Source organism: Lissotriton helveticus, chromosome 3_2 (genome assembly GCF_964261635.1).
Source record: "Lissotriton helveticus chromosome 3_2, aLisHel1.1, whole genome shotgun sequence".
NCBI lineage: Eukaryota > Metazoa > Chordata > Amphibia > Caudata > Salamandridae > Lissotriton > Lissotriton helveticus.
This window is the reverse complement of record NC_136062.1, coordinates 491785590-491810009: the sequence shown is the minus strand read 5'-3', so window position 1 is coordinate 491810009 and position 24420 is coordinate 491785590. Positions and strand designations below refer to the sequence as shown.

The 24420-nt window shown below is 48.4% G+C and overlaps 1 protein-coding gene across 11 annotated transcripts in view; it reads left to right on the top strand.

The window, feature by feature from the left end:
• The window catches only part of MADD (MAP kinase activating death domain), an 853817-nt gene that overhangs the window by 364069 nt on the left and 465328 nt on the right, over nucleotides 1-24420 (top strand). For 6 of the 11 annotated variants that reach the window (XM_078684455.1, XM_078684460.1, XM_078684454.1 and 3 more), the window contains 4 exons: nucleotides 264-358; nucleotides 13842-13925; nucleotides 15879-16037; nucleotides 16352-16460. In XM_078684455.1, coding sequence (XP_078540581.1) covers nucleotides 264-358; nucleotides 13842-13925; nucleotides 15879-16037; nucleotides 16352-16460 — 447 coding nt within the window. The remainder of the gene's footprint in view (nucleotides 1-263; nucleotides 359-13841; nucleotides 13926-15878; nucleotides 16038-16351; nucleotides 16461-24420) is intronic. The other 5 variants (XM_078684462.1, XM_078684461.1, XM_078684456.1 and 2 more) reach the window with 2 other exon arrangements.

The window sequence follows — 24420 nt, the reverse complement described above, 5'->3', positions numbered from 1 at the left end:
TTCTCACCAGTAAAAGGAGCATTTCACTTAATTAGTGGAAGCTTCTGCGAATTTATAGATGGTGACAGTCTTTGCTTTATTGAGGAAAGTGGTTTAGAGTGCAGATGACATTTGGCGATGGTTGCATGCATGTTCATGGATTCGAGTGGATGATTCTACCATTGCCACAGCTTGTAGAAACCTTCCTAGAACAGTCGCAGTCTAAGTACCTTGCTCAGTCTCTCTCTATGTGTAACTTGATGTCTTGCTCACTTCTCCTGCAGGTTCTGATGCTGTAAAAAGTTTCTTTGGTTTGGGGGAGACTGAAGAGAAAAAGTCCCAGATTAGTGCAGACAGTGGCGTTAGTGTAAACTCCAAGGTAAGTTCAGAAATGCTTTACTACTTTGTTTTGTTTGTGTCAGGAGAGGAAGTGGACTTTCTTCTGTGTTGCTGTTGAATGAAAGATTGTCTGCTAGGGATCTTGTGCTAATTGTTGTATTGTGTAAGATCATGTCTGCTAAGACCCTGTGTCTCATCTTAGGTCAGTGGATTGCATTGTGTTGAAGTGTCTGGTCTGGGTGGAATCCTTTCTCAGTTGTGCGGTGTGTGTCTTCCCTGTCTGTTATCTGTGCTGTGTGCATAAATCCGGTACGGACAGATTATTTGTGTTCGAGGCATATGAGCTGCAGAACACATAATTGTGCATAGATCGCCATCTGGTGTTTGGCTCGGATGTTGTTGTCTTGGAAGAAGTCGTTGTGGTCACAAGATAGGTGACTCCTCCCTTGGACGATAGTGCACATGGGCATCGACTCCATCCTCAGATTGGTTTTTTTCCGCCATCGGGTTCTGATGTGACTTGCTGTGCTCCGGTTTGGTACCATGTACCAAACCTCTTTCGACGAACAACCTATCACACTCAACTGTATTGTTTAGTTCACGTGCCTTTTAACGCGCACACTCCCAAATCCTCGATTCCGGTCGTCGAAGCGGACCGCTGGGCCTATCGGCGCCATTCAGGCCTATGGCTAATTGAAAGGACTCCATTAAAAAAAATGCCCTCAGTGTGGAGCTAAATTTCTACATAATGACCATCACAAGGTCTGCAACCTTTGTCTATCACCAGAGCACGGAAAAAAGGATTGCCAAGCCTGCGCCTCTTTTTGATCCAAGAAAACCATCTGTGTTCGCCGGGCTCGACAACACGTTACGGCGCAAGAGGCTGCACCTGCGCCAAAATACATTTTCGGTGAAGGTCCCAACGTTCCAGAGGCTGAGGATTCGGAAGATCTCGAGATTGTCTCTGAAGCTGACAACGTAGACTCTGTTGACCACGTCACTCCAGGGCAACGAGTGAGTACAAATATCCCTTGCCACCCGAAAAACTGAAGGCTATGGTCAAAACTTCGCCTCATGGCCTTAGTCGAGACCGAAAGAGAGTTTCAGAATCCCCGCCTTCTGGCCCGGCACCGAAAACAAAAGAAAAGCCTTCCGGCAGCTCAGGACCGAGCAAGCTGCATATCAGTACCCGAAAGTCACCTTTGGTACTGAAATCGGGGATACACATCTCCATTAAGGCCCCGGAACCAGAAAAGTACCAACAATCCTCAGATCCGAAGAAAAGTTCTGACTCGACTCTGACTTAGAAGCCAAAGGAGCACAAAGCTCCTCCTACAGCCATAGAGACCAAATGAAAGCCACGCATGGAACCGAAAAAATCGGCACCGAAAGAAGGCAAGCAGGAAGAACTCTTTCGGCCAGATCCTATCGACCTGAAACAAAAAACATTAGATGTGGACCCTAAAACAGGCCATATTGTCAATATTCCAACAAAAAAGAGGAAATCTGATACCTCACCCACACCTGAGGTACCCGTAAAGAAGAGAGACTTTGTAACCTCTTCCACAAGACCCTCGTATCCTTCCTACTAACCCTTTATCTCCTATAAACTCTCCTAGATTTTCTCCATGCTCACCCTTACCACCACAGGATGAGGATGATTTAGGGAATGGGGGTGGACACAATAAGGATCCCTTAGATGACCCTGATGATGACAACACTATCCCACCACAGGATACATGGGATGATTACGATGATCCCACAGATCCTCCAGACCTTCCTGATCCAAGCCCATCCCCATCCAAGCCATCCCCCTCAGATGATAGGATAGGATTTAGTCAGCTCATTAATAGAGCTACGCAATATCATGGCGTGGAACTACATTCTGACCCATGGAAGAAGACTTCCTACTGGACACTGGACACAAAAAGCAATACACACATTGCCAATGCTCAAAGGGGCCATTAAACATGCACCAGACATATTTAAAGAACCCGTCAGGACCAGGATTCTCAATTCACGCATTGATAAAAAATATAAGCCTGCCCCTAAAGATCCAGAATACATCAAAGGACAACTTCCCTTAGACTCTTTAGTAGCGTCCAATGCAAGAAAATGTGCAAATTCCCAAACCTCTGGTATTGCACCACCCCCAGATAAGGAGTCAAACCTGCTGGATACATCAGGTAAACGTGTTGCCTCCCAAGTAGCCGATCACTGGAGGATAGCTAACGCGCAAGCTCTACTTGCCAGATATGACCGGGCTCACTATGACGAGCGTGAAGATCTTATCCAACACTTGCCTGACCAGTACAAGGCCAAAGCCAACGATCTGGTCCTGGAGAGCAAGTTAATTACAAACGCATCCCTCAAATGTGCCCTCGATGCAGCAGACACTGCATTAAGATCTATCAACACCAGTGTCTTACTTCGCAGACACGCATGGTTACGCATTTCCGTGTTTAAGCAGGAAGTGCAAACCACTATTTTAAATCAGCTGTTCGATCAAGAACACCTGTTTGGCCCAGCTGTGGACACAACTCTAGAAAAAATGAAAGAAGACACAGACACTGCTAAATCTATGGGAGCATTACAGTTTCAGCCTACACAAGGTTTCTTCTGTTGTTCCTGCTATGGGGCGCATCCAAGAACATTGGCACAGACATTACTTCCTCCTCCTACAAAAGTCCTACACAAACATCCCCCAACTTGGGGATATTTTAGGGGGGTACAGAGGAAATAATAAAGGGAGAGGTCACGGTAACAACAACCAAACCTCCCCATACTACCAAAAAAATGGCTTCCCTCTACTCCCTCCACACCTCGGGTCGTAGGAAGACTATCACAGTTCCTACCTGTCTGGAACTTACTCACTACAGACAAGTGGGTAAGACAAATTATCCAGTATGGTTACTGCCTGAAACTTCCCGCAACTCCCCCAACTATACCACCCAGACAACGTCCGATGTCCAAAGAACATCTAACATTCCTCAAACAAGAAGTTCTATCACTTCTTCAAAATCATGCATTATAACCAGTTCCCCTCCAGCATCCAAGCACAGGGGTTTACTCCCTTTACTTTCTCATCCCAAAAAAGGACGGTAGTCTCAGACCAATACTGGACCTCAGACCTCTCAACCTCTACATGCAATCAGATCACTTTCACATGATCACTCTTCAACAGGTCCTCCCACTACTCTAACAAGGTGACTTCCTTGCCACTCTAGATCTCAAGGCCGCCTATTTCCATATCCCCATACATCCTGCACACAGGAAATATCTAAGGTTTGTAGTGGACGGTCAGCACTATCAATTCAAGGTCCTCCCATTCGGCGTCACCACAGCAACCCAGAGTCTTCACAAAATGTCTGGCAGTAGTAGCCGCCCACTTCCGAAGACCACAAATTCATGTGTTTCCATACCTGGACGACTGGCTCATAATAGCCAAGTCATACAGCCAGTGTGTTCACCACACTCACCAAACAATTCAGCTGCTCCACAACCTGGGGTTCACAATAAACCTCACCAAATCACATCTCCAACCTTCCCACAAACATCAGTATCTAGGGACCACAATAGACACTTCCAAAGCCCTCACATACTCCAATCCCGTCAGGCTAGACAGTATACAAAACCTCATCACAAAATTTCAGCCCCAACATTCACTCCCAGCTCGAGTATTTATGCACCTCATATGGATGATGGCCTCTTGCATTTTCATAGTACCTCATGCAAGACTTCAAATGCGTCCTTTACAAGAAAGCTTAGCACATCAGTGGAACCAGGCTCAAGGTCAGCTAAAAGATCTAGGCAGCCGCACACATCGCTCTCTGCAGTGGTGGAACACTCAAAACCTTTCCAGAGGGCGGCCGTTCTTAGAGACCGTTTCACAGATGGTGCTAACAGCGGACGCATCACTCACCGGCTGGGGAGCCCATCTCTTAAACCATACAGTTCAATGCCCACCCCCCAACAAAAACTGCTCCACATCAATCACCTCGAATTAATAGCAATGTTTCTGGCATTAAAATCCTTCCAGACACATCTTATCAACAAAACTGTCCCTGTCCGTACAGACAACATGACAGCAATGTGTTATATACAAAAACGGGGGGGGGGCACACTCTCTGCAGCTTTCTCAACTAGCGCAGAACATTTGGAGATGGGCCATCCCACAAAGGACACACCTCCTAGCAGAACATCTTCCAGGCGTACACAATCAGATTGTGGATCTGCTCAGTCGTCAGACACAGCAGATACATGAATGGGAACTTCAAGTTCGTCATCCATTTTTTTAAATGTGGGCCACCCAGACATATATCTGTTCGCCACCCACGAAAACGCCAAATGCCCAACCTTCGCTGCCAGGTATCCACACCCATTGTCCAAAGGCAATGCGATATGGATGAATTGGTAAGGCAGATTTGCGTACGCTTTTCCGCCTCTCCCACTCATCCATTAGTAGTACACAAGCTGAAACAAGTCTCTCAAAATGATCCTAGCTGCTCCAATATGGGCCCGGCAACCATGGTTCACAACACTCCTCGAACTCTCAGTAGTTCCACACCAAAAACTACACCTCTCCCCAAATGGAGAGATAAGGCATCCAGATTCAGCTCAACTGAACCTGGCAATCTGGCTCCTGAAGTTCTAGAGTTCGGTTACCTTAGCCTCCCACCAGATTGTATGAACATCCTCAAAGAAGCAAGAACCCCTACCACTAGAGCTTGCTATGCAGCCAAATGGAAAAGATTTGCTATTTACTGCAATAACAATAAAATCGACCCACTAGATGCTTCAATTCAAAACATTATTTGCTACTTACTGCATCTACAAAGATGTAATCTAGCATATACTTTGGGCTGCCCTCGCCGCTTACCTACAAAACAGATAACATTTGTCACTGTTTAGAGTACCTGCAATCAAAGCGTTCATGGAAGCTCTTAAAAGGATAATTTCTCCTACAATCCCACCCTCTCCGGTGTGGAATTTAAATATTGTCCTTACTAGGCTCATGGGCCTTCCATTCGAACCTTTACACAAATGCGAATTGCAATTCCTTACATGGAAAGTAACCTTTCTAGTCGCTTTCAACTCTCACAGGAGAGTAGGTGAGATCCAGGCTTTAACCATACAAGAACCATTCTTACAAATACACCATAACAAAGTGGTTCTCAGAAAAATTCCAATATTCCTTCCCACAGTAACCTCCACTTTCTATCTTAATCAGCCTGTGGAACTGCCAGTTTTCTTCCCGCAACCAAATTCTGTAGCAGAGAGCGCTCTTCAAACACTTGATGTCAAAAGAACTATACTTTATTACATTGACAGAGCTAAACCTTTTAGAAAGACAAAACAACTGTTTGTAGCTTTCTCTCCACCTCATAAGGGTAACCCTATTTCCAAAGTTGGGATTGCCAGGTGGATAGTCAAATGTATTCAAATATGCGATCACAAAGCAAAACGCACATTAGCAATTCCCCTAGAGCGCACTCAACACGCAAACTAGGGGCTTTCAATGTCATTCTTAGGGGACATTCCCCATGAAGACATATGTAAAGCTGCAACATGGTCTACGCCACACACCTTCACCAAACACTATTGTGTAGATGTGCAGGCAAAATTCCAAGCTTCTGTGGGCCAGGCTGTTCTTAAAACACGTTTTCAAACCCCTGCAACAGATACAGGTCACCACAGCTAAGGGAGATACTGCTGTCCAGTCTATGTACGGGTATGTATTCTGCAGCTCATATGCCTCGAACGGAAAATGCTACTTACCAGTATGCATCTGTTCTTGGCATGTAGAGCTGCAGAATTCATACACCCACCACCTCCCCGGTACCTCTATCTGTTCCAGTGTTATCCTAACTAGATACATTACAAATGGACATCTTTTCTGTTTTCTTACAAACGCCATCATTTCCCTACATGGCGAAAAACAATCTGAGGATGGAGAGGATGCCCATGCGCACTGTAGTCCGAGGTAGGAGCCACCTATCTCGTGACCACAAAGACTTCTTCCAAGACAACAACAAACTGCAAACATTTGAGCCCAACACCAGATGTCGATCTATGAACAAGTATGAATTCTGCCGCTCTACATGCCAAGAACAGATGCATACTGGTAAGTAGCATTTTCCTTCTGCATTATGTGTACTCAGAAAGCACTGGTGGAAGCTCCTCCCTTTGTGGTGTGTTAGGTGGTTGAGGCTGGTATGTCTGGTGGCTGTATGTTTTGTGGAAGAGTACAGTGTGGAGGACTCGTTGGTTTGAGTCGTCTTGTGTGGGAGTGTGTAATGTGACCAATCAGGTGTCAATGTGTTGGAAAATCCAATATGAAGCATCCTTTTTGGTGGATTTGTGTGTTGATAGTGTGTCTATGGGATGTGTTGTGTCAAAACCTTGCTACCCCTGCGGTCAGGTTCCTAAGTGGAGTAACTTTTGTGGTGCAATAATATTGTTGGCCGTTGTAAACTAGTTGTTAACAGTAACAACACAGGCTACAACCCAGCACCAAAGAAAAGGCCTCACAGTACCGACTCCATGTTTCCGTATGTACCAATAACCCAAGCAAGAACGGACATTGAGTAAGATTTGCTTGCTGATTCAGTTCTTGCATCAAAAGTGAGGAGCATAAATAAAGTTTATTAACAGTTCAATTAATTTAAATCATTACAGTAAAATAGGCATTAATATTCACCCCCATCCCTCCGATCCCATGACTTCTCAATCCCAAGGCTCACCTTTTTATTTAAGGTTTTATAGAGCGCAAACGTGACCCGTTAGAGTATCAGAGCGCTTTACAGGGTAACACGTTGTATATAGGTTAGACATAGGCAATAAACATGGATAGGGATAGAAGGAAGTGACTACATTAGGACCTAACCGGGGTATATACAATAATCAGAGGAGCGACATGTCAGTAAAATGCAGAGAGAACCAGCAACTACATTGGAGGGCGTGATAACTCCGCACAAAGGGTAGGAGCAACCAAGCAGACAAGAAATGTTGCAGTAGAACAAAAACAATGCAGCAGAGCGGTGTGCGCGATAAAAGAGCATTATGGGAGGAATTTGCTCATTAGGAAGATTTTAGCTTACTTTTTAAAGATTGACAGAGAAGGTATTCTTCTGATGGAGGGCAGCAGCGAGTTCCAGATTCTTGGTGCAGCTCCAGAGAAGGCACGGTTATAACATTTTCCTTACTGAAGCTCTTTGGCTGGAGCACAAGGTCTCTGGCGGACTGGGAGTTTCTGACTCCCCCAGATACCAAGATGTTCTGGGTGAGATATGCAGGGGAATTCGTTTATAGTGCTTTGTGCGTGATACAGGCCAGTTTGAGTTGGATTCTGGCTTCAAAAGGAAGCCAGTTCAGCGCCTTCAGATGTAAATGTACATGTAAATGTACATGTATTTATATAGCGCAAATCACCGACCCGGTATCTAAGCGCTTGCTTAGGGAACCCGTCCTGGTATTCCCCTGTGAGGTACCCCGGCAGGGTATCCACAAGGTGAAAGCCAGGCATCCTGCCGCGAGGGGCCGTAGTGGACATTAAGCAAGCTATTGCCCAGAGTCGCAGAGTGTGACCCCATGAGTTGAGTAGGCACCAGAGCGAGAATTGTCAAGTCCGTGGAATTTTTGAGCCCGAGACCCGCAGAGGCGGGGAATCGAACCCTGGTCCACGGCCGATCTCAGCTTCCGGGTCTGCCGCCTCTAACCACTGAGCCACGCTTCTCCAGATGCAGTGAGATGTGGTCATATTTTGTTCAGCCTTTTAAGAGTCTTGCTGCGGTGCTGAGGAAAGCTTTTAGGGATGCCGCGGAGATCTTGGGTAGACCGGATAGGGTTGAGCAGCCATATTAAATTCTGAGGGTAACAAACGCCTGAACTTCGGTTTTTAGGTCTGCAGCTACAAGGAAGGGTTTTAGTTTCCTCAAGTAGCTGAGGTGGAACCTGGCACTTTTGGCCATCAAGTTGATGTAGTCACAGATATTCAGATTGCTGTCCAGAGTTATGCAGAGAGGTTTGGCAGATTCCACTGTGGTTGATGTGCAGTTTAGTGCTGTGATCGACTTGGTCCATTCCTGGATGTCACTAGTGTTTTTAGTGGGGGAGATGAGAAGGAACTCTGTTTTTTGTGAATTCAGTTTGAGCTGGTTGCAGGCGAGCCATTGAACAGTCAACTTCGAGCCTCATTCAAACAGTTAATATCTGCTAGAGATGAGATTTTGATGTAGATCTGAGTATCATTGGCGTACATGTGGAAGGAGATGTTGGCAGTACGTGGTATTTCAGCTAACGGTTCGAGGTAGGGATTGAAGAGGCTAGGGGACAGAGTTGAGCCTTGAGTGACATCAATTGTTATTGGGGAAGGAGTGGATAGGTTACTAAGAATCTCTGGGAGCGGTTCCGGAGGAAGGAACCAAACCATTTCATGACTGTACTTCCTATTCCCATCCTGTGTTCATGGCATTCAAGTAGTTTCTTGTGGTTGACTGTGTCTAATGCCCAAGATAAATCCAGTAGGATTAAGAGACCAGTTTTGCCTTGGTCAAGAGCTTGAAGAGCGTCGTCTACAATCTAGAGAATAGTGGTTTCCGTGCTGTGCCCAGGCCTGAAAAACTCACCTATAATTCTTCTACCATGCACGTATAAATGACATTTCATAGTAGCAACGTTTTATTTATCACATAACAATGTCATGACATATGTTACATGCTGATGCTGATTCTTCACCACTGTGCGTGCAACAGGCACCTGAGTTTGGAGAGCAGTCCAACTCAGTTCCCGCATCGATTAACAGAGATGCATTACTGCCCATTGACTCCAGTATTAAGTGTGTAGGAGGTTCCTTTGTTTCACTGGACTAAAAACTCTGCATCGTCCTAATCAATGCATTGAAAATCTGAAAGACTATTAGTTATAGTTTCCTTACCTTAGAATTATCCCCGGGCGTTAGACTGGATCTGGAGAATTTTTCTTCAGCAGTACTCCTGTACGTCAGTAAGTGGCGTCGGTCGACTCCGCGTTAGCCGTTTGCGGCGTGATCGCCGAAATGATGTCGCAGTATCTACTTAGATGCCGCCCTTGGCGCTGACGTCAGTTCTTTCTTTTTCCGCGCCAGCCAGCGCAGAGCCGGAGAGAGCGGTACCTTTAGTTATTTTTTGACTACAGTTTCTCTACTTTTGACGACTACTTTTTCCAAGACTTTCGACTCCTGGTGCACGGAGAGATGCCACATCAACGGACCAGCTTCAAACCCTGTGACTCCTGCCACAAGTTGAGGTCAGTTACGGACCCATATCTCGTGTACCTCTGGTGTCTGGAGCGCCACCACGACCCAAAGTCATGCTCCGACTGTCGGGCGATGAACCCGAAGTCTTTGTGGGAGCAGTCCCGAAAGCTTCTCGAGGCCCGCAGTCCGCTCCGGGCTGCTCGGGGTCCTGGTCGAGAGGGAGGTCACGGGACCGGTCGCGGAGTAACCACCATCACTCCTCTTCGAAGTCTTCGGGTAAGTCAAAGCACAAAAAGAAAGTGAAAAAGCATTGTCGCTATTCGTCTTCTCCCCGTCCGTTGGCTGATGGGATGCGGAAGGTTGTTGTCCTCCGGCTCTGCCCGTTAAGCTTGTTGGGTCGGCTCTGAGCTTCCCTCCCTTCCTGGGAGCCGGAGCGACCCCTGCCCAACTTCGTACCTTTTTGGAAGCCCTTACTTAAGGGCCACGCTGGATACTCTTCTCCATCAATATTTCCAAATTCAAAGTGCTCTTTCTCCAACTGCGCACCAAATGTCTTTTGCTGGGTTGATGACCTGCATTTTTATTGTCACAATGCAAGGTTCCATGAGATCCTTGCAACAACTCTTGGGAGATAGTGGTCTCGTTGAAATGATTGGAAAGGCAGATTTCTTCCAACTCCTCTGGCCACGCAGTCTCTTAGTTGGTGGTTCAGAAAATCAAATGTACTTGTTTCTTATCAGGATACTTCTCAAACCATTGTGACGCGTGCCTTTTTTTCAGGCTAGAGAGCTCCTCTTCAGAGTGTGATATTGCAGCACCTATGGTCAGGCAAGGGACAACAGTGTCATATTTGGTGCCCACCTTTTTCGGCCCCTATGCCCCCGATAAATGTGGGGGTCCTTCAAGGCTCAATTCTTAGCCCAACCATGTTTAATCTTTACATGGCGCCTCTGGCACAGCTGGCTGAGAAGCATGGGGCTAAGATAGTGTCGTACGCTGACAACACACAACTGCTGTTCACCTGCGGGAAGGGCTCAGAATTTAATGCAATGAAATAAACACTTGCCTATCTGAGGTGTTTTCCTGGCTCAGGTTAAACGAATTGAAGTGCAATCCAGAGAAGTTAGAAATAATGCTTTTCGGCTCTCGGTCTTGTGACCTCTGGCATCACTGGTGGCCGCAGGAGATGTCTCCTCCCACTTCAGCTGTCATGACGGTAAAAAACTTGGTAATCAAACTTGATGACTCTCTCTCTATGAAGGCCCAAATTCAGCCCGTGGCGGGACCTGTTTCGGGATGTTCAAGATGTTGAGGAACTTTTTGCCCTTCTTCCAGTCCCCCATTCGAAGACGATCGTCCAAGCCTTGGTGGTGTCAAGACTGGATTATGCTAACGCTTTGTATCTTGGCCTGCCGGAATCTTTACTTGGGCGTCTTCAAGTGGTCCAAAATGTGGCGGCCAGAACGATCTTTTCGTCTGCGCCTTGAACTCACTCCATCTCTCTTTTAGCCGCCTTGCATTGGCTACCGATTAAGAAACGGATCGTCTTTAAATCATTGGTCAGTCTTTGATCATCACACCTCGTATTCAGCTCTCCCGGAGGGGTGGTAGATCTTTCCAAGTGCTGGCTTCCCACCTATGGAATAGCTTGCCCCGTCCTGAGGAAATCCCAGGACCTAATCACCTTTAGACGGAAAGTTAAAACCAGGATATTCCAAGAACAGTCTTAAACTGAGCCCGGTGGGCTTATTGGTACATGCGGGTCTTGTTTGCTTTAGCGCCGGGACACTTCCTGGAGTAGCCGTGCGCTTAATAAATACACGCTAACATAACATAAAATATTATCTTTATTTACGTGGCTGTGAAGGCCTTTCTAGCTTCTCTGATGATCAACAGAAACCGAACACGCAATATGACCACAATGCACTACTCCAGCATCCAATGGAGTCACCATGTGCAGGACCCTTTCCCTGGAGGTCCAGTCTTTCTGGAATTGGTTCTTGGTGAAAATCTTACAAGTGAAGTTTATCACTTCAGTGAAGATGCATGCGATGCAGATGTAGGTTTACAAGTAAATAACAGTTTACTCAGACCGAAGCTACACGTGATACATGTGAGATCCTCACAAAACTGTTTAACTGATAGTGGAGTTTGTGTCAATGAAGCTAAGAGGACAGTATATACTAACTTTATGTCAGCAAGCCTCAAGTGAACATAATGAAAGGTGTATACCATCACACCAACGTCTAATGAAACCCACTGTTCTGCTGGAGGCTTATCCACTTGTGTGGAGCCCACTTCGTAAACTCCAAACTACCACAATACAGTCCCGCAAGGGATCATCGTCTCCCTTAGATATTCTAAGGGATACTGTTTGCCTAGGCCAGAAATGTGTTTGCCATGACCTGGATAAACATTCGGTATTAAATAGATAGGAAACACTGGACCGGTACTAAAGTCGATCAGCTCCCAGTTCAGAGTTCCGTCTCTAGTGCACAACACAGACTCGATTTTTCTCACTTCACCATGAAAATATCTTGAATGCTATTTCTCCTTTCAAGAGATCCTACTATTGTGGCACACCGCAGGATCTCCTGCCACACCTTGCTTCCTGCTGCTCAACCTTCATCTAGTAGGTATTTTGATACCTGACCGAGGATGTACGCCTTCAAAATGTTCAAAACTAATTAGATTTCTAACCTTATAACCTACTTTAAATATATTGTGGTATGGTAGTTGTATCAACAGACATATTTTATTGTTTTGATGTCTAGGGATCCTACTCTTTCATAGTTAATTTTTTTGCTACTGGTAAACCCCAAACTGTTTCAAGAGCTGTTCTCTCTCAAGATAGAAGTACAGAGCACAGACAACCTCTGTGACTCCTTGTCGACTTTAGACTGGCGTATGGCAGAGGTATTTGACTATATGGGAATGGCTCAACTCATCTTGATTGGCTGCACCATCTCTGTGTGAGGCCACTAGCTCGGGAGCGGGGCATGGCATTGCAAGTAATGGGACGAGCCTAAGCTTGTAACTCTCTGGACCTAGCCTTTTTGATGTGGAAAATCTGAACCCTTTACCTCTCAGTCATAAGATATTTATTGATGTTCATGCCTATAAAACAGATCTACCTGTGTGCGGCATCACCAAACCAACTTCAGCAGCTGACTTTAAAATGGTGTTCTATATGGGCGTAAAGCCAGGTCACATCAGATTACACAAAGTCATCGTAAAACCAGCCTTGGTCCTGCTCCGTTAGAAGCATTTCAGACCAAACTGCCAAGGTCCTCTCTGACCCGGAGCCAAGCAATCCAAGACCGGTTTGGGTGGGTTTCTCCATTCAGGCTGCGGTGGTGTGTGAGGGGTGTTTGAAGGCACTGAGTGTTCATATAGTGATATGCTATGACTGCGGCTTGAAAGGACTAATGATGTATGATAAATCGCTGAAGGTGTTTTGCACTCAGGAGTGTGTGACACAAAAGTGTTTACCCATCTCTTCCAACCTCCTGCATGTGGTTTGTTAGTATGAATTTGCTGTATGGGTTTCAGCGTCCTCTGTAGTCTTTGGATTGTAGCACTCGTCTGTCCATCTCTGTAGTTCTGAGGCTCCCAGCTGCTGCTACAGTGCAAGCTCTTGTGCTGGGAGCATTCTTTATCTTCTAATGTCTGAATGTCAGTCTGTCCAGCTTGAGGCTCCCAGCTGCTGCTACAGTGCAATCTCTTGTGTGATGTCTGAATGTCAGTCTGTCCAGCTTGAGGCTTCCAGCTGCTGCTCCAGTGCAAGCTCTTGTGCTGGGAGCATTCTTTATCTTCTGATGTCTGAATGTCAGTCTGTCCAGCTTGAGGCTTCCAGCTGCTGCTACAGTGCAGTCTCTTGTGCTGGGAGCATTCTTTATCTTCTGATGTCTGAATGTGAGTCTGTCCAGCCTGAGGCTTCCAGCTGCTGCTACAGTGCAGTCTCTTGTGCTGGGAGCATTCTTTATCTTCTGATGTCTGAATGTCAGTCTGTCCAGCCTGAGGCTTCCAGCTGCTGCTACAGTGCAGTCTCTTGTGCTGGGAGCATTCTTTATCTTCTGATGTCTGAATGTCAGTCTGTCCAGCCTGAGGCTTCCAGCTGCTGCTACAGTGCAATCTCTTGTGTGATGTCTGAATGTCAGTCTGTCCAGCTTGAGGCTCCCAGCTGCTGCTACAGTGCAATCTCTTGTGTGATGTCTGAATGTCAGTCTGTCCAGCTTGAGGCTTCCAGCTAGTGCTGGCTTCTAATATGTGTCTGTCTTGGATCCAGAAGAATGACCTGGACTCTGCGGCCAGCATTGGGCCTCCTGTCCTCATCCGGAGCACGAGCCAGGAGTCTGAAGTCAGCACAGTGGTAGGGCAGGGCCAAGCGGGCCTCTTATCCTTCATGCATGTTCTCCTGTAGATGCCCTGCATGAACACATGCTTGTGACTCTACAAGCACACACTGCATGTTGCTCCAGTTTCCCGCAGAGCATGTGTTCGCGCTGTGTGCAGGATTACTTCATACATACAAAGGCATCTGCTGATGTCTTAAACTGCACTCTCAACATGTGCTCATATCAACCTGTTTTACCTTTGTTTTGTTTCATTGCACGTTAATCAGTAGAATCCCAGCATGCAAGTCTGTGTAATGATCTGTTATGGCTTGTTTGGGTGTTGTAACTATTTTTGTCATTTGTTTACATTAACTCCTTTGATTATTTTCAATGTATATCCGGTTGCTTTCAGCAAATCCCACAGAGAGAAACCCTCCTGCCCACACAGCATATCCATGTTGAATAGTGTTAAACTATTCCCAATAATTTGAATGAAGCAGTAATAATTCATTCTTTTTCAGTTTCGTTTTGTGTTTTCTGATTTTTCTTGGTTGTATAAGTAGCCATCTATATCTTTCATGTTTTCCCTGCAGAAGTGGCTTAAATTCAAGATGTGCAGTTTAGCCGACACGTGTTTCACTCTGGTGATCTGTGACTACTTAACTTTCTCAAAGCCAAATAAAACATTAATTTGTTTAGTGGATGGTAGGAGCCCTAAATTTTCAAGGCATAAAGAAGGAACAGAAATCAATAGTATTTGCATTAAATGAATTTTGTAAGACCTGAATTGTCTGTTACTGGAGGTAGTTTCTAATCCCTCTGGAAGGTAAGAAGTACGTGTTGGCCAGTTATATATCTTTTATAAACCTTTCTTTTTTTTAAACGGTTACCTCAAAAGAAGAATTGAGACAGAGCTTTCTGCCTCCCAGACATGAACAGTGGTGTGGACCGATGGCCCAGGGGCCTGTGCTCTGGAATAGCCACACTGAGTGAATTTCAGTTTGCACTGCCAAGGGCGTACAGGAATTGTCTTATCATCATTGATGCCGTAGGGTCCTTCAGGCCTCAAGCCCAGCACAGGCTGCCTCCGCAGCATAGCCCTGGCTAACAAGCTCAGTTAGTGCTGTGTGGGGGATGGTCAACGTTTACATCGTTGTGTCTAGGTTTGACAAAGACTGTTAGTATGTTGATCTTGGGCCCTGTGGTCGTCCACGGGACACCTCTTCCCGCAAAGTCCCCACTGTAGCTCAGGGGTTGGCGGCTCATGCATGTGTTTTGGTCGTGTTGTGGTCCTCTTCAAGAATCCCTGTATGCAGGAGGAGGCTGTTGTCCTGGCAACAGAGCTTCAGTACTGATTCTGCGCTCTTTCCCAAAAACCAGCAGATACGCCTTCCAAAGTCAGATTCCCTTTTGAGCAGACACCGGCTGACATCCCTGATGGCAGTGATAGCTTTTTGAGGAGGTGTTGTCGCGTCATGATCGTCGGGAGAGTCTGCCATTGTTGTGTGCACAGCCATGTTGTACAGGACCAAGCACTAGAAAACCATACTCTGGAGGGAGGGTTGATTATGAAGGAGCGGACTATTTACCGAAACGCTCCTCTTCTAGGGTTGCTGTTGCAAAGTCTGACACTCAACTTACCTAGCTCCGACTTGACTATGGCAGACGTCACATTTATGTGCACCCAGTTGAGCAAATACCAGTGCTCTTTTGGGAGAGCAATGTAGCCCTCTGGCGCCTGGAAAGAGCAAGGGCTCTAAGAAAGAGAAACCTTGAAATGCAGAAATCCATGTGTACAGCGGACTTCCCAATGCAGGGCAGCTTATGACGTGAGCTTATTGCTGTATGGCGATTCCGAGGTCGGACCTGCACAGATTTATATAGAATGCCCAATAATCTCTCTTTACAGTTTTAATGCAAAGTTGTTTGCTTGTTGATCATCTTGGTGACTTTTGTCCTTGTGACCCCCTCCTGTATTTGTCTGCTAGGTGAGCAACAGCTCTGGCGAGACCATGGGAGCGGACAGTGACCTCAGCAGTAACGCTGGTGATCATCTGGGAGGGTCTGTTGGTGGAAATCTGTCCGGGTCCCGAGGCACCGTGTCGGACAGCGAGATCGAGATGAACTCTGTGAGCGGATCTATCTTCGTAAGTCTTCAGTGAGGGGCGTCCGCTTGAACGGGTGGGTTTGGAGTGGAGCACCTGCTCCGAGTGACTGAAGACCCTGCGAAGGGTGATCTAGAGGGCCGCAGAGCCATTGGTGCTGGGACGGAGTCATGGGGGAGTGGTGGCCTGGGACCATCATCAATCCAGCTGTTGACCCTCCGTCCTCTTTCTGTTGCAGTGCAGTCATCCTTTTCACCACTCTTCTGGGTCTCCATCTCTTCTATCTGAGGCCTCACCCTCATCCTTCAATCCTCCTTTCTCTTCATGGATGCCAACGTCCCTTTCTGTTGTTTCAGGGCAAACCCCAGACCTTAAAGCCTGTGATTAAGGAGCCGAAAGGCAGCAGTCCTCTGCGGGTGCCAGAAGACACAAGCCAACGCGTTTACCTCTATGAAGGGCTCCTAGGTGAGAAATGTGCTTCATGTAAAATTGTGTCCTATTGCTGATAGGCAGCAGCGACTTTGGTAATTAGAGGGGGTTGTAATGTGTTCTGATTGCTGTGTGGGGGGGTTACATGTTTGGTGATTTGGGACAAGAATTCAGTGTCCCAAGGAAGGGTTACAAGGTCTTTGAAGTACAGGTTGCAAGATGTTTTTGAAAAACACCTTTGTAAGATCTTTGAAGTGCATGATTGAGAAGTCTTTGAAGTGCAGGGTGACCTGGACTTTGAAGTGAAGGAAATCATGATCTGTTGAGGTCTTTGGAGTGCGGGGTTGCGCGATGCTTGGAGTGCGGGGTTGCGCGATGCTTGGAGTGCGGGGTTGCGCGATGCTTGGAGTGCGGGGTTGCGCGATGCTTGGAGTGCGGGGTTGCGCGATGCTTGGAGTGCGGGGTTGCGCGATGCTTGGAGTGCGGGGTTGCGCGATGCTTGGAGTGCGGGGTTGCGCGATGCTTGGAGTGCGGGGTTGCGCGATGCTTGGAGTGCGGGGTTGGGCGATGCTTGGAGTGCGGGGTTGGGCGATGCTTGGAGTGCGGGGTTGGGCGATGCTTGGAGTGCGGGGTTGGGCGATGCTTGGAGTGCGGGGTTGGGCGATGCTTGGAGTGCGGGGTTGGGCGATGCTTGGAGTGCGGGGTTGGGCGATGTTTGGAGTGCGGAGTTGGGCGATGCTTGGAGTGGGGGTTATGCTGTCTTGGAGTGCAGGTTGCAGGGCTTAGATTTGCCTCTGTATCATAGGTTATTTTACTGACTGTAAAGTGATTTTCAGTTATTTTGCATTCTGAGGCTGATGGTCTTTAATAAATATTATTAAAATCCGAATCCTTTTGTAGCCTTTCCTTCTCCATACGGCAGGGCCGTGCAGTAGAGAGCTCATTGGGTTTCTGTCATGCAATAAATATTTCATCAGTGCGGATAGATTTTGAAGTTGGGTCTTTGTGCGGTTGACTGCAGGTTATTTTCCAAAGCTGCCGTCTCTGTGGGCTGCTTGTTCTTTGGGTCCTAGGTCAGTCAGGGGAAGTTAATGGGCAGGGTCCACGATCGCTGTTGCTGTTCACCACAGAGATCCTTCGAGCCACCAATACTGCTGTGTTCCAGTTGGATAGCCAAGGTTCGAGGCATGTGGGCTGCTAAATTCATATCTTAGCATTAGATCGCCGCCTAGTGTTGGGCTCGGATGATTGCACATTGTTGTCCTGGAAGAGTCTTCGAAGTATCCTGAGATAGGTGGCTCCTCCCCTGGACTACAGTGCGCATGGGCATCGGCTCCATCCCCAGATTGTTTTTTTCCGCCATTGGGTTCGGATGTGGTCTCGACGTCTTACTGTCGGAACCAAGTAAAACTAACTTTTAGCGGCCAAAAGGCCTCGATTTTCTTGCGTCGGTATTGTCTGCGCACGGTCTCGAGTCTTCCATCTCTTGGAGCCGGAATAAGCGGAGTTTTCTTCGCTCTCGGAACTTTGAGGCCTTCTCATCGCGACACGACTGCAAGCCTTTTCGGACATGGAGCGGAGCCCGTTTAAGTACTGCCCGCTCTGTGGGTCCAAGTACCCACACATCGATCTACACCCCGTGTGTAACAAATGCCTTTCGCCTGACCACGACGACGGAAAGTGCAAGGCCTGTGCACAGTTCCGATCGAAAAAGACTCTCAAGCTTCGGCGCGCGGTGCGCATGGAAGCTAAACAAGCGGCACCGGATCCGGAGAACATCTTCGGCGACCAAGACGACGACGACCAGGGTCATCATCTCCAAATCTCCCCACCCGGGACGGAGGTCGAGGCGGATCCGGGAGACGACGACGGAGTCGCGGGTCCAGGCCTTGAATACGTCGACGAGGTAGGAGACGACGATGAGATTTATGGGGCCGCGGCGGATAGCTCAGCGGACGAGCTCTGCCCCGAAGGTTACGAGGATACCGACCGGGACACGGGATCGCCTGTCGGCCTTACCCAAGACCCGTTGCCGCAAGCCACAGCCCCGCCTTCGGGCCCGGCCACGGACTTACTTGCTGGGCAGACTGTTTCGAAACCGAAACCGAAACCATCGGGATCGACAACACCTAAAATGGCCGACCCGAAATCGAAACTGAAAGTTAAGGACTCGAGTGTCCCTAAGATGGCTGCCGTGCCGGTGAAACCGACGGCGCCTGCTACCCCATCGACTCCGTCGACCTCCGGTCCGCAGAAGTCGAGGAAGTCCGTCGATTCCGATGCTGCGAAATCGAAACCGACGCCAGAGGAGGGGTCCTCCAAGAAAGATGGTCGGCACGGGACAGCGGCTCCGACGCCGTCAAAACCCGCCAAAGTCGGCTCCAAGGAGGCTACGCAGGCACACGGAAAGAAGTCTGTGCCCCGAACGCAGGAATCGGAGGCGGTACAGACGGGATCCGCGCCCAAGACGCACAAGGCCCACAAGGACGTCGGATCCGAGGGGAAAATCAGACCATCCTCGTCGGCGCCGACACAAACTGTGAGTGTGCCGTCCCCCATTGCCGACTCACTGAAGAGGATCAGGGAAAAGGCCTTTGCCCCGTCGGCTCCGATACCATCAACGCAGCCGCGAAAAGACACTCCAGAGAAGCCGTCTGGGAAACTTCTCTTTATTTTGCCGCCGAAGGAGGCGCCCAAGGCATTTTCAACCAAATCGGCACCGAAACAGGTGGTTTCTTCACCGACTGGCCCACTTCCACGTCAGGTGCTCGAATCCGAGGACGATTCGGCGCATTTCATCGACGCTGACACAGGCAAACTGACCCTCTATAAGAGGAAAATAACTTCGGAGCCAGTGGACCCCTATGTCATTCCACTAAAGAAGAAAAGGGTGCCCCTTGACGCCTCAGGCCTCACGGAACCAATCCAGCCTCCTCCGAGACGGAGCCCTACTCCCTCCCCGGAACACTCTGCGGGTGAGGGGTATGATGAGGACGACCAGTACAATTTCCCAATCAATGAACCTGATGTGCAACCGGATTCATTTGATGACACTGGTGACCAGAACACCCAAGGTGCGGGGCAGGACCCGCAGCCTTTTAATGCACGGGCATCCCCGACTGAGGATTCAGCAGGTTTTCATGCCCTACTCGAAAGGGCGGCAGCCAATCACGATGTGGACATGCATGCCGACCCTGTGGAGGAAGACTTCCTTTTCGACACTTTTTCGGTCTCTGAAAGGACAGTAAAGACACTGCCTATGCTTAAAGGAGTCCTCAAGCATGCTGGGGACATATTTAAGGAGCCTACGAGAGCGAGAGTGGTCAACCCTCGCATTGAAAAAAAGTACAGACCTGCACCTGCGGACCCCGCATACATTCGGGGACAATTGCCATTGGACTCTCTTGTGGTCGCCAATGCCAGGAAACGTGCCAACTCCCAGACTACGGGTGAAGCTCCTCCCCCGGATAAGGAATCCAAAGTGCTAGAGGCAGGGGGCAAAAGAGTAGCTGCACAGGCATCAAACTTCTGGCGCATTGCCAATACACAGGCGCTCTTGGCGCGTTATGATAGGGCGCACTATGACACCCTAGAACAGATCGTACAACACCTGCCTCCACAGTTCCAAGAGGGCACAAAAATGCTTATCGAGGAAGGGAAGCTAATCTCAAACGCAGCCATCAAGTGTGCACTTGATGCTGCGGACACAGCTGCTAGGGCTATCAACACTAGCGTTATGCTGAGACGACAAGCGTGGCTCCGCATCTCAGGGTTTAAACCGGATATTCAGACGACAATTCTTAATCAGCCAGTCAATCCTGATAGTCTGTTTGGTCCGGATGTTGACACCACCCTAGAGAAAATAAAGAAAGACACAGACACTGCTAAGTCTATGGGGGCCCTACAGTCACAGCAGTTTCGTGGCGGCAATTTTCGTCGCTCAAGTGCACGTGGAGTCACCAGAGGACAATTGGGTCAACAATCCCAGTTCACAAAAGGTGGGACACAATCCTCGTTCACTAAACAGAACAAGGGAGGTTACAGGAATAACAGCAACAGAGGTCGCGGCAGAGGAAACAACAGCTCCCGCACCTCTACTCCCAACAAACAGTGACTCTCTGTCACTGCCCCCCGACCACCTAACACCTGTCGGGGGGAGACTGCAGCGGTTCCTGCCCGTCTGGAGAAACATCACCACAGACAGGTGGGTGCGACAACTAATCCAGTATGGTTATTGCCTAGAGTTAAAGTCCACTCCACCCAACATCCAGCCAAGGCAACGGCCTATGTCCGCAGAGCACTTGCTCTTATTGCAGCAGGAGGTAGTGGTGATGCTGCAAAAGGGAGCAATCGAGCTCGTGCCGGTGGGGGAGGAAGGCACAGGGGTATATTCCCTGTACTTCCTTATTCCAAAGAAGGACGGTTCTCTCAGGCCCATTCTCGATCTACGTCCCCTCAACCTGTACATACTATCGGAACATTTCCACATGCTTACACTGCAACAGATTCTTCCCTTGCTAAACCAAGGAGACTTCTTAGCAACCTTAGACCTCAAGGATGCTTATTTCCACATTCCACTACACCCGTCACACAGGAAATACCTCAGGTTCACTATTCAAGGCAGGCACTACCAGTTCAAAGTCCTACCCTTCGGAGTCACAACAGCCCCGAGTGTGTTCACAAAGTGTCTGGCGACAGTAGCGGCGCACCTCAGGAGGCAGAACATCCATGTCTACCCCTACCTGGACGACTGGCTCGTGCAAGCCAAGTCAGAGCACCAGTGCGCCGCAGACATGTCGACTACAATTCACCTTCTTCACGATCTGGGTTTCTCCCTGAACTACCCAAAATCGCATCTTCAGCCGGCGCATGTCCGGCAGTTTCTAGGCGCGACGATCAATACCCTGACGGCCATGGCTCAGCCAAACCAGGTCAGGATAGACAGCATGCAGGCTCTGATCCAAAAGTTCAGGCCGCAACACTCGCTTCCAGCGAGAGTGTTCATGCAGTTGATAGGCATGATGGCCTCCTGCATCTTCATAGTCCCTCACGCACGGCTACACATGCGCCCGCTCCAGGAGTGCTTAGCGAATCAGTGGACACAGGCTCGTGGGCAATTGACAGACCTAGTGTTGGTTACCAGTCGGGCATACGACTCTCTGCATTGGTGGACTCCACACAACCTTTGCAAGGGCCGACTGTTCCAAGAGCCTGTGCCGCAGATTATCCTGACAACGGACGCATCTCTCCAGGGATGGGGAGCTCATCTGCTCACTTACACAGTGCAGGGACTATGGACGACGCAGCAACAAAAGATGCACATCAACTATCTGGAACTGATGGCAATCTTCATGGCGCTCAAGTCCTTCATTGTACATCTGTGCAACAAAGTCGTGCTAGTCCGGACGGACAACATGACCGCGATGTACTACATTCAAAAGCAGGGAGGCACCCACTCGCCACAGCTGTCTCATCTGGCTCAGAGCATGTGGAAGTGGGCCATTCAGAGGAACATTTTCCTCATGGCAGAACACCTCCCAGGAAAGGACAATCAGATGGCGGATCTGCTCAGCAGATACAGCCATCAAATGCACGAGTGGGAGATACACCCGTCTGTTCTCCACCCGTACTTCCAGCAGTGGGGTCATCCGGAGATAGACCTGTTTGCCACAGCAGAGAACGCAAAATGCCAACTCTTTGCCGCCAGGTTCCCTCACCCACTGTCGCAGGGGAATGCGATATGGATGAACTGGTCAGGCAAATTTGCGTACGCTTTTCCGCCAGCCCCTCTAATACCGCTGGTCGCAAGAAAGCTAAGGCAGCACGAGATGACTCTCATCCTGGTTGCTCCAACGTGGGCGCGCCAAGCTTGGTACACCACGTTCCTCGAACTCTCAGTGGTGCCGCATCAAAGGCTGCGCCTCACGCCCAGTCTTTTGACGCAGAACCATGGAGACATTCAGCATCCAGATCCACAACAGCTCAACCTGGCGATCTGGCTCCTGAAGTCCTAGAGTTTGGATACCTTAACCTACCTCCGGAGTGCATGCACATCATCAAGGAGGCGAGGAAACCAACTACTAGAGCATGCTATGCTGCAAAGTGGAAGCGTTTTGTCATTTACTGTACGGCCAATGACATCGACCCGCTAGATGCATCTATCCCCAACATCATCTGCTATCTGTTGCATCTTTACAAGTGCAATCTAGCGTACACTTCCATTAGGATACATCTATCCGCCATAGCGGCTTATCTCCAGAACAGGCAGCACCTCTCTGTCTTCAGGGTGCCTGCCATTAAAGCCTTCCTTGAAGGTCTGAAACGAGTCATTCCCCCAAGGACACCGCCAGCTCCGGTGTGGAACCTCAATGTCGTTCTCACCAGACTGATGGGACCGCCATTTGAGCCCCTGCACTCGTGTGAACTCCAGTTCCTTACGTGGAAAGTAGCTTTCCTTGTGGCTATTACGTCTCTGAGGCGTGTCAGTGAGCTGCAGGCGCTCACAATCCAAGAGCCATTCATTCAAATCCATTCAAATAGGGTAGTGCTACGCACTAACCCCAAATTCCTTCCGAAGGTGGTGTCACAGTTTCATCTAAACCAAACTATTGACTTACCAGCATTCTTTCAAAACCCGCAAACGGTGGCGGAAAGAATGCTCCATACCTTAGATGTACGGAGGGCGTTGATGTACTACATAGACAGAACACAACCCTTTAGAAAGACAAAACAACTCTTTGTTGCCTTCGCACCCCAACACAAAGGCAACCCAATTTCCAAAGCAGGGATAGCCAGGTGGATTGTTAAGTGCATCCAGATATGTTATCAAAAAGCCAAGCGCACTTTAACAATACCCCCCAGAGCGCACTCCACACGCAAACTGGGGGCATCCATGGCTTTCCTAGGGAACATTCCTTTAGAGGATATTTGCAGAGCAGCCACGTGGGTCACACCACATACCTTCACAAAACACTACTGTGTTGATGTGCATTCCAAGCAGCAAGCAGCTGTAGGACAGGCTGTTCTCAAGACACTTTTTCAGGTTTCTGCAGCTGGCACGGGCAACCGCCGCTGATGGAGGGACTGCTATGTATTCTATGCTAAGATATGAATTTAGCAGCCCACATGCCTCGAACTGAATATGCTACTTACCAGTATGCATCTGTTCTTGGCATGTAGGGCTGCTAACATTCATATCGCCCGCCCTCCTCCCCGGTGCCTGTCGCAGCTGCAGATATACTATTGTATTTATTCATTAGCATGGACATCTTTTACACTTTTCACTCCATCTTCTGCCACAATGGCGAAAAACAATCTGGGGATGGAGCCGATGCCCATGCGCACTGTAGTCCAGGGGAGGAGCCACCTATCTCAGGATACTTCGAAGACTCTTCCAGGACAACAATGTGCAATCATCCGAGCCCAACACTAGGCGGCGATCTAATGCTAAGATATGAATGTTAGCAGCCCTACATGCCAAGAACAGATGCATACTGGTAAGTAGCATATTCATTCTCCCTTCCTTCATTGATCCACCCCACGCTAGGTAGTGATGGTGAGCGGGCAAGCCTTCCTCTCAGGAGTGGTGCGGATTAGACTCTGACACAAAAAGAGGCAAAACATAACTCCCGACTGGAAGTTCAGTCAGATCTATAAATTGTAAAATTAATAGGTAGCAAACCGAAGGCTCCAACCTCACATGTCATGGCTCCAAGCATCTTAAAACGTAAGATAATTGTAGACTGACATCCTATTTAATATTCATTAGAAGAGCTGCATTCGCACTTTTAAAAGGACAGATGCAAGTCTTCTACAATTGTGTAGTGTTCAAGCTTTTAGGCTGCCTCAGGAGCTTCCGGGACTAGATTCAACCAGCACAGTGTTGACGGGAATCGTGCAGTGAATTTTGACTTCTTTTCATATGAAGTCTGCGTAGTTTTTTTCCTCTGTTATGAGTAAGAACGATGCCGCCTTTCTCAGAGGGGCCCTTTGCATG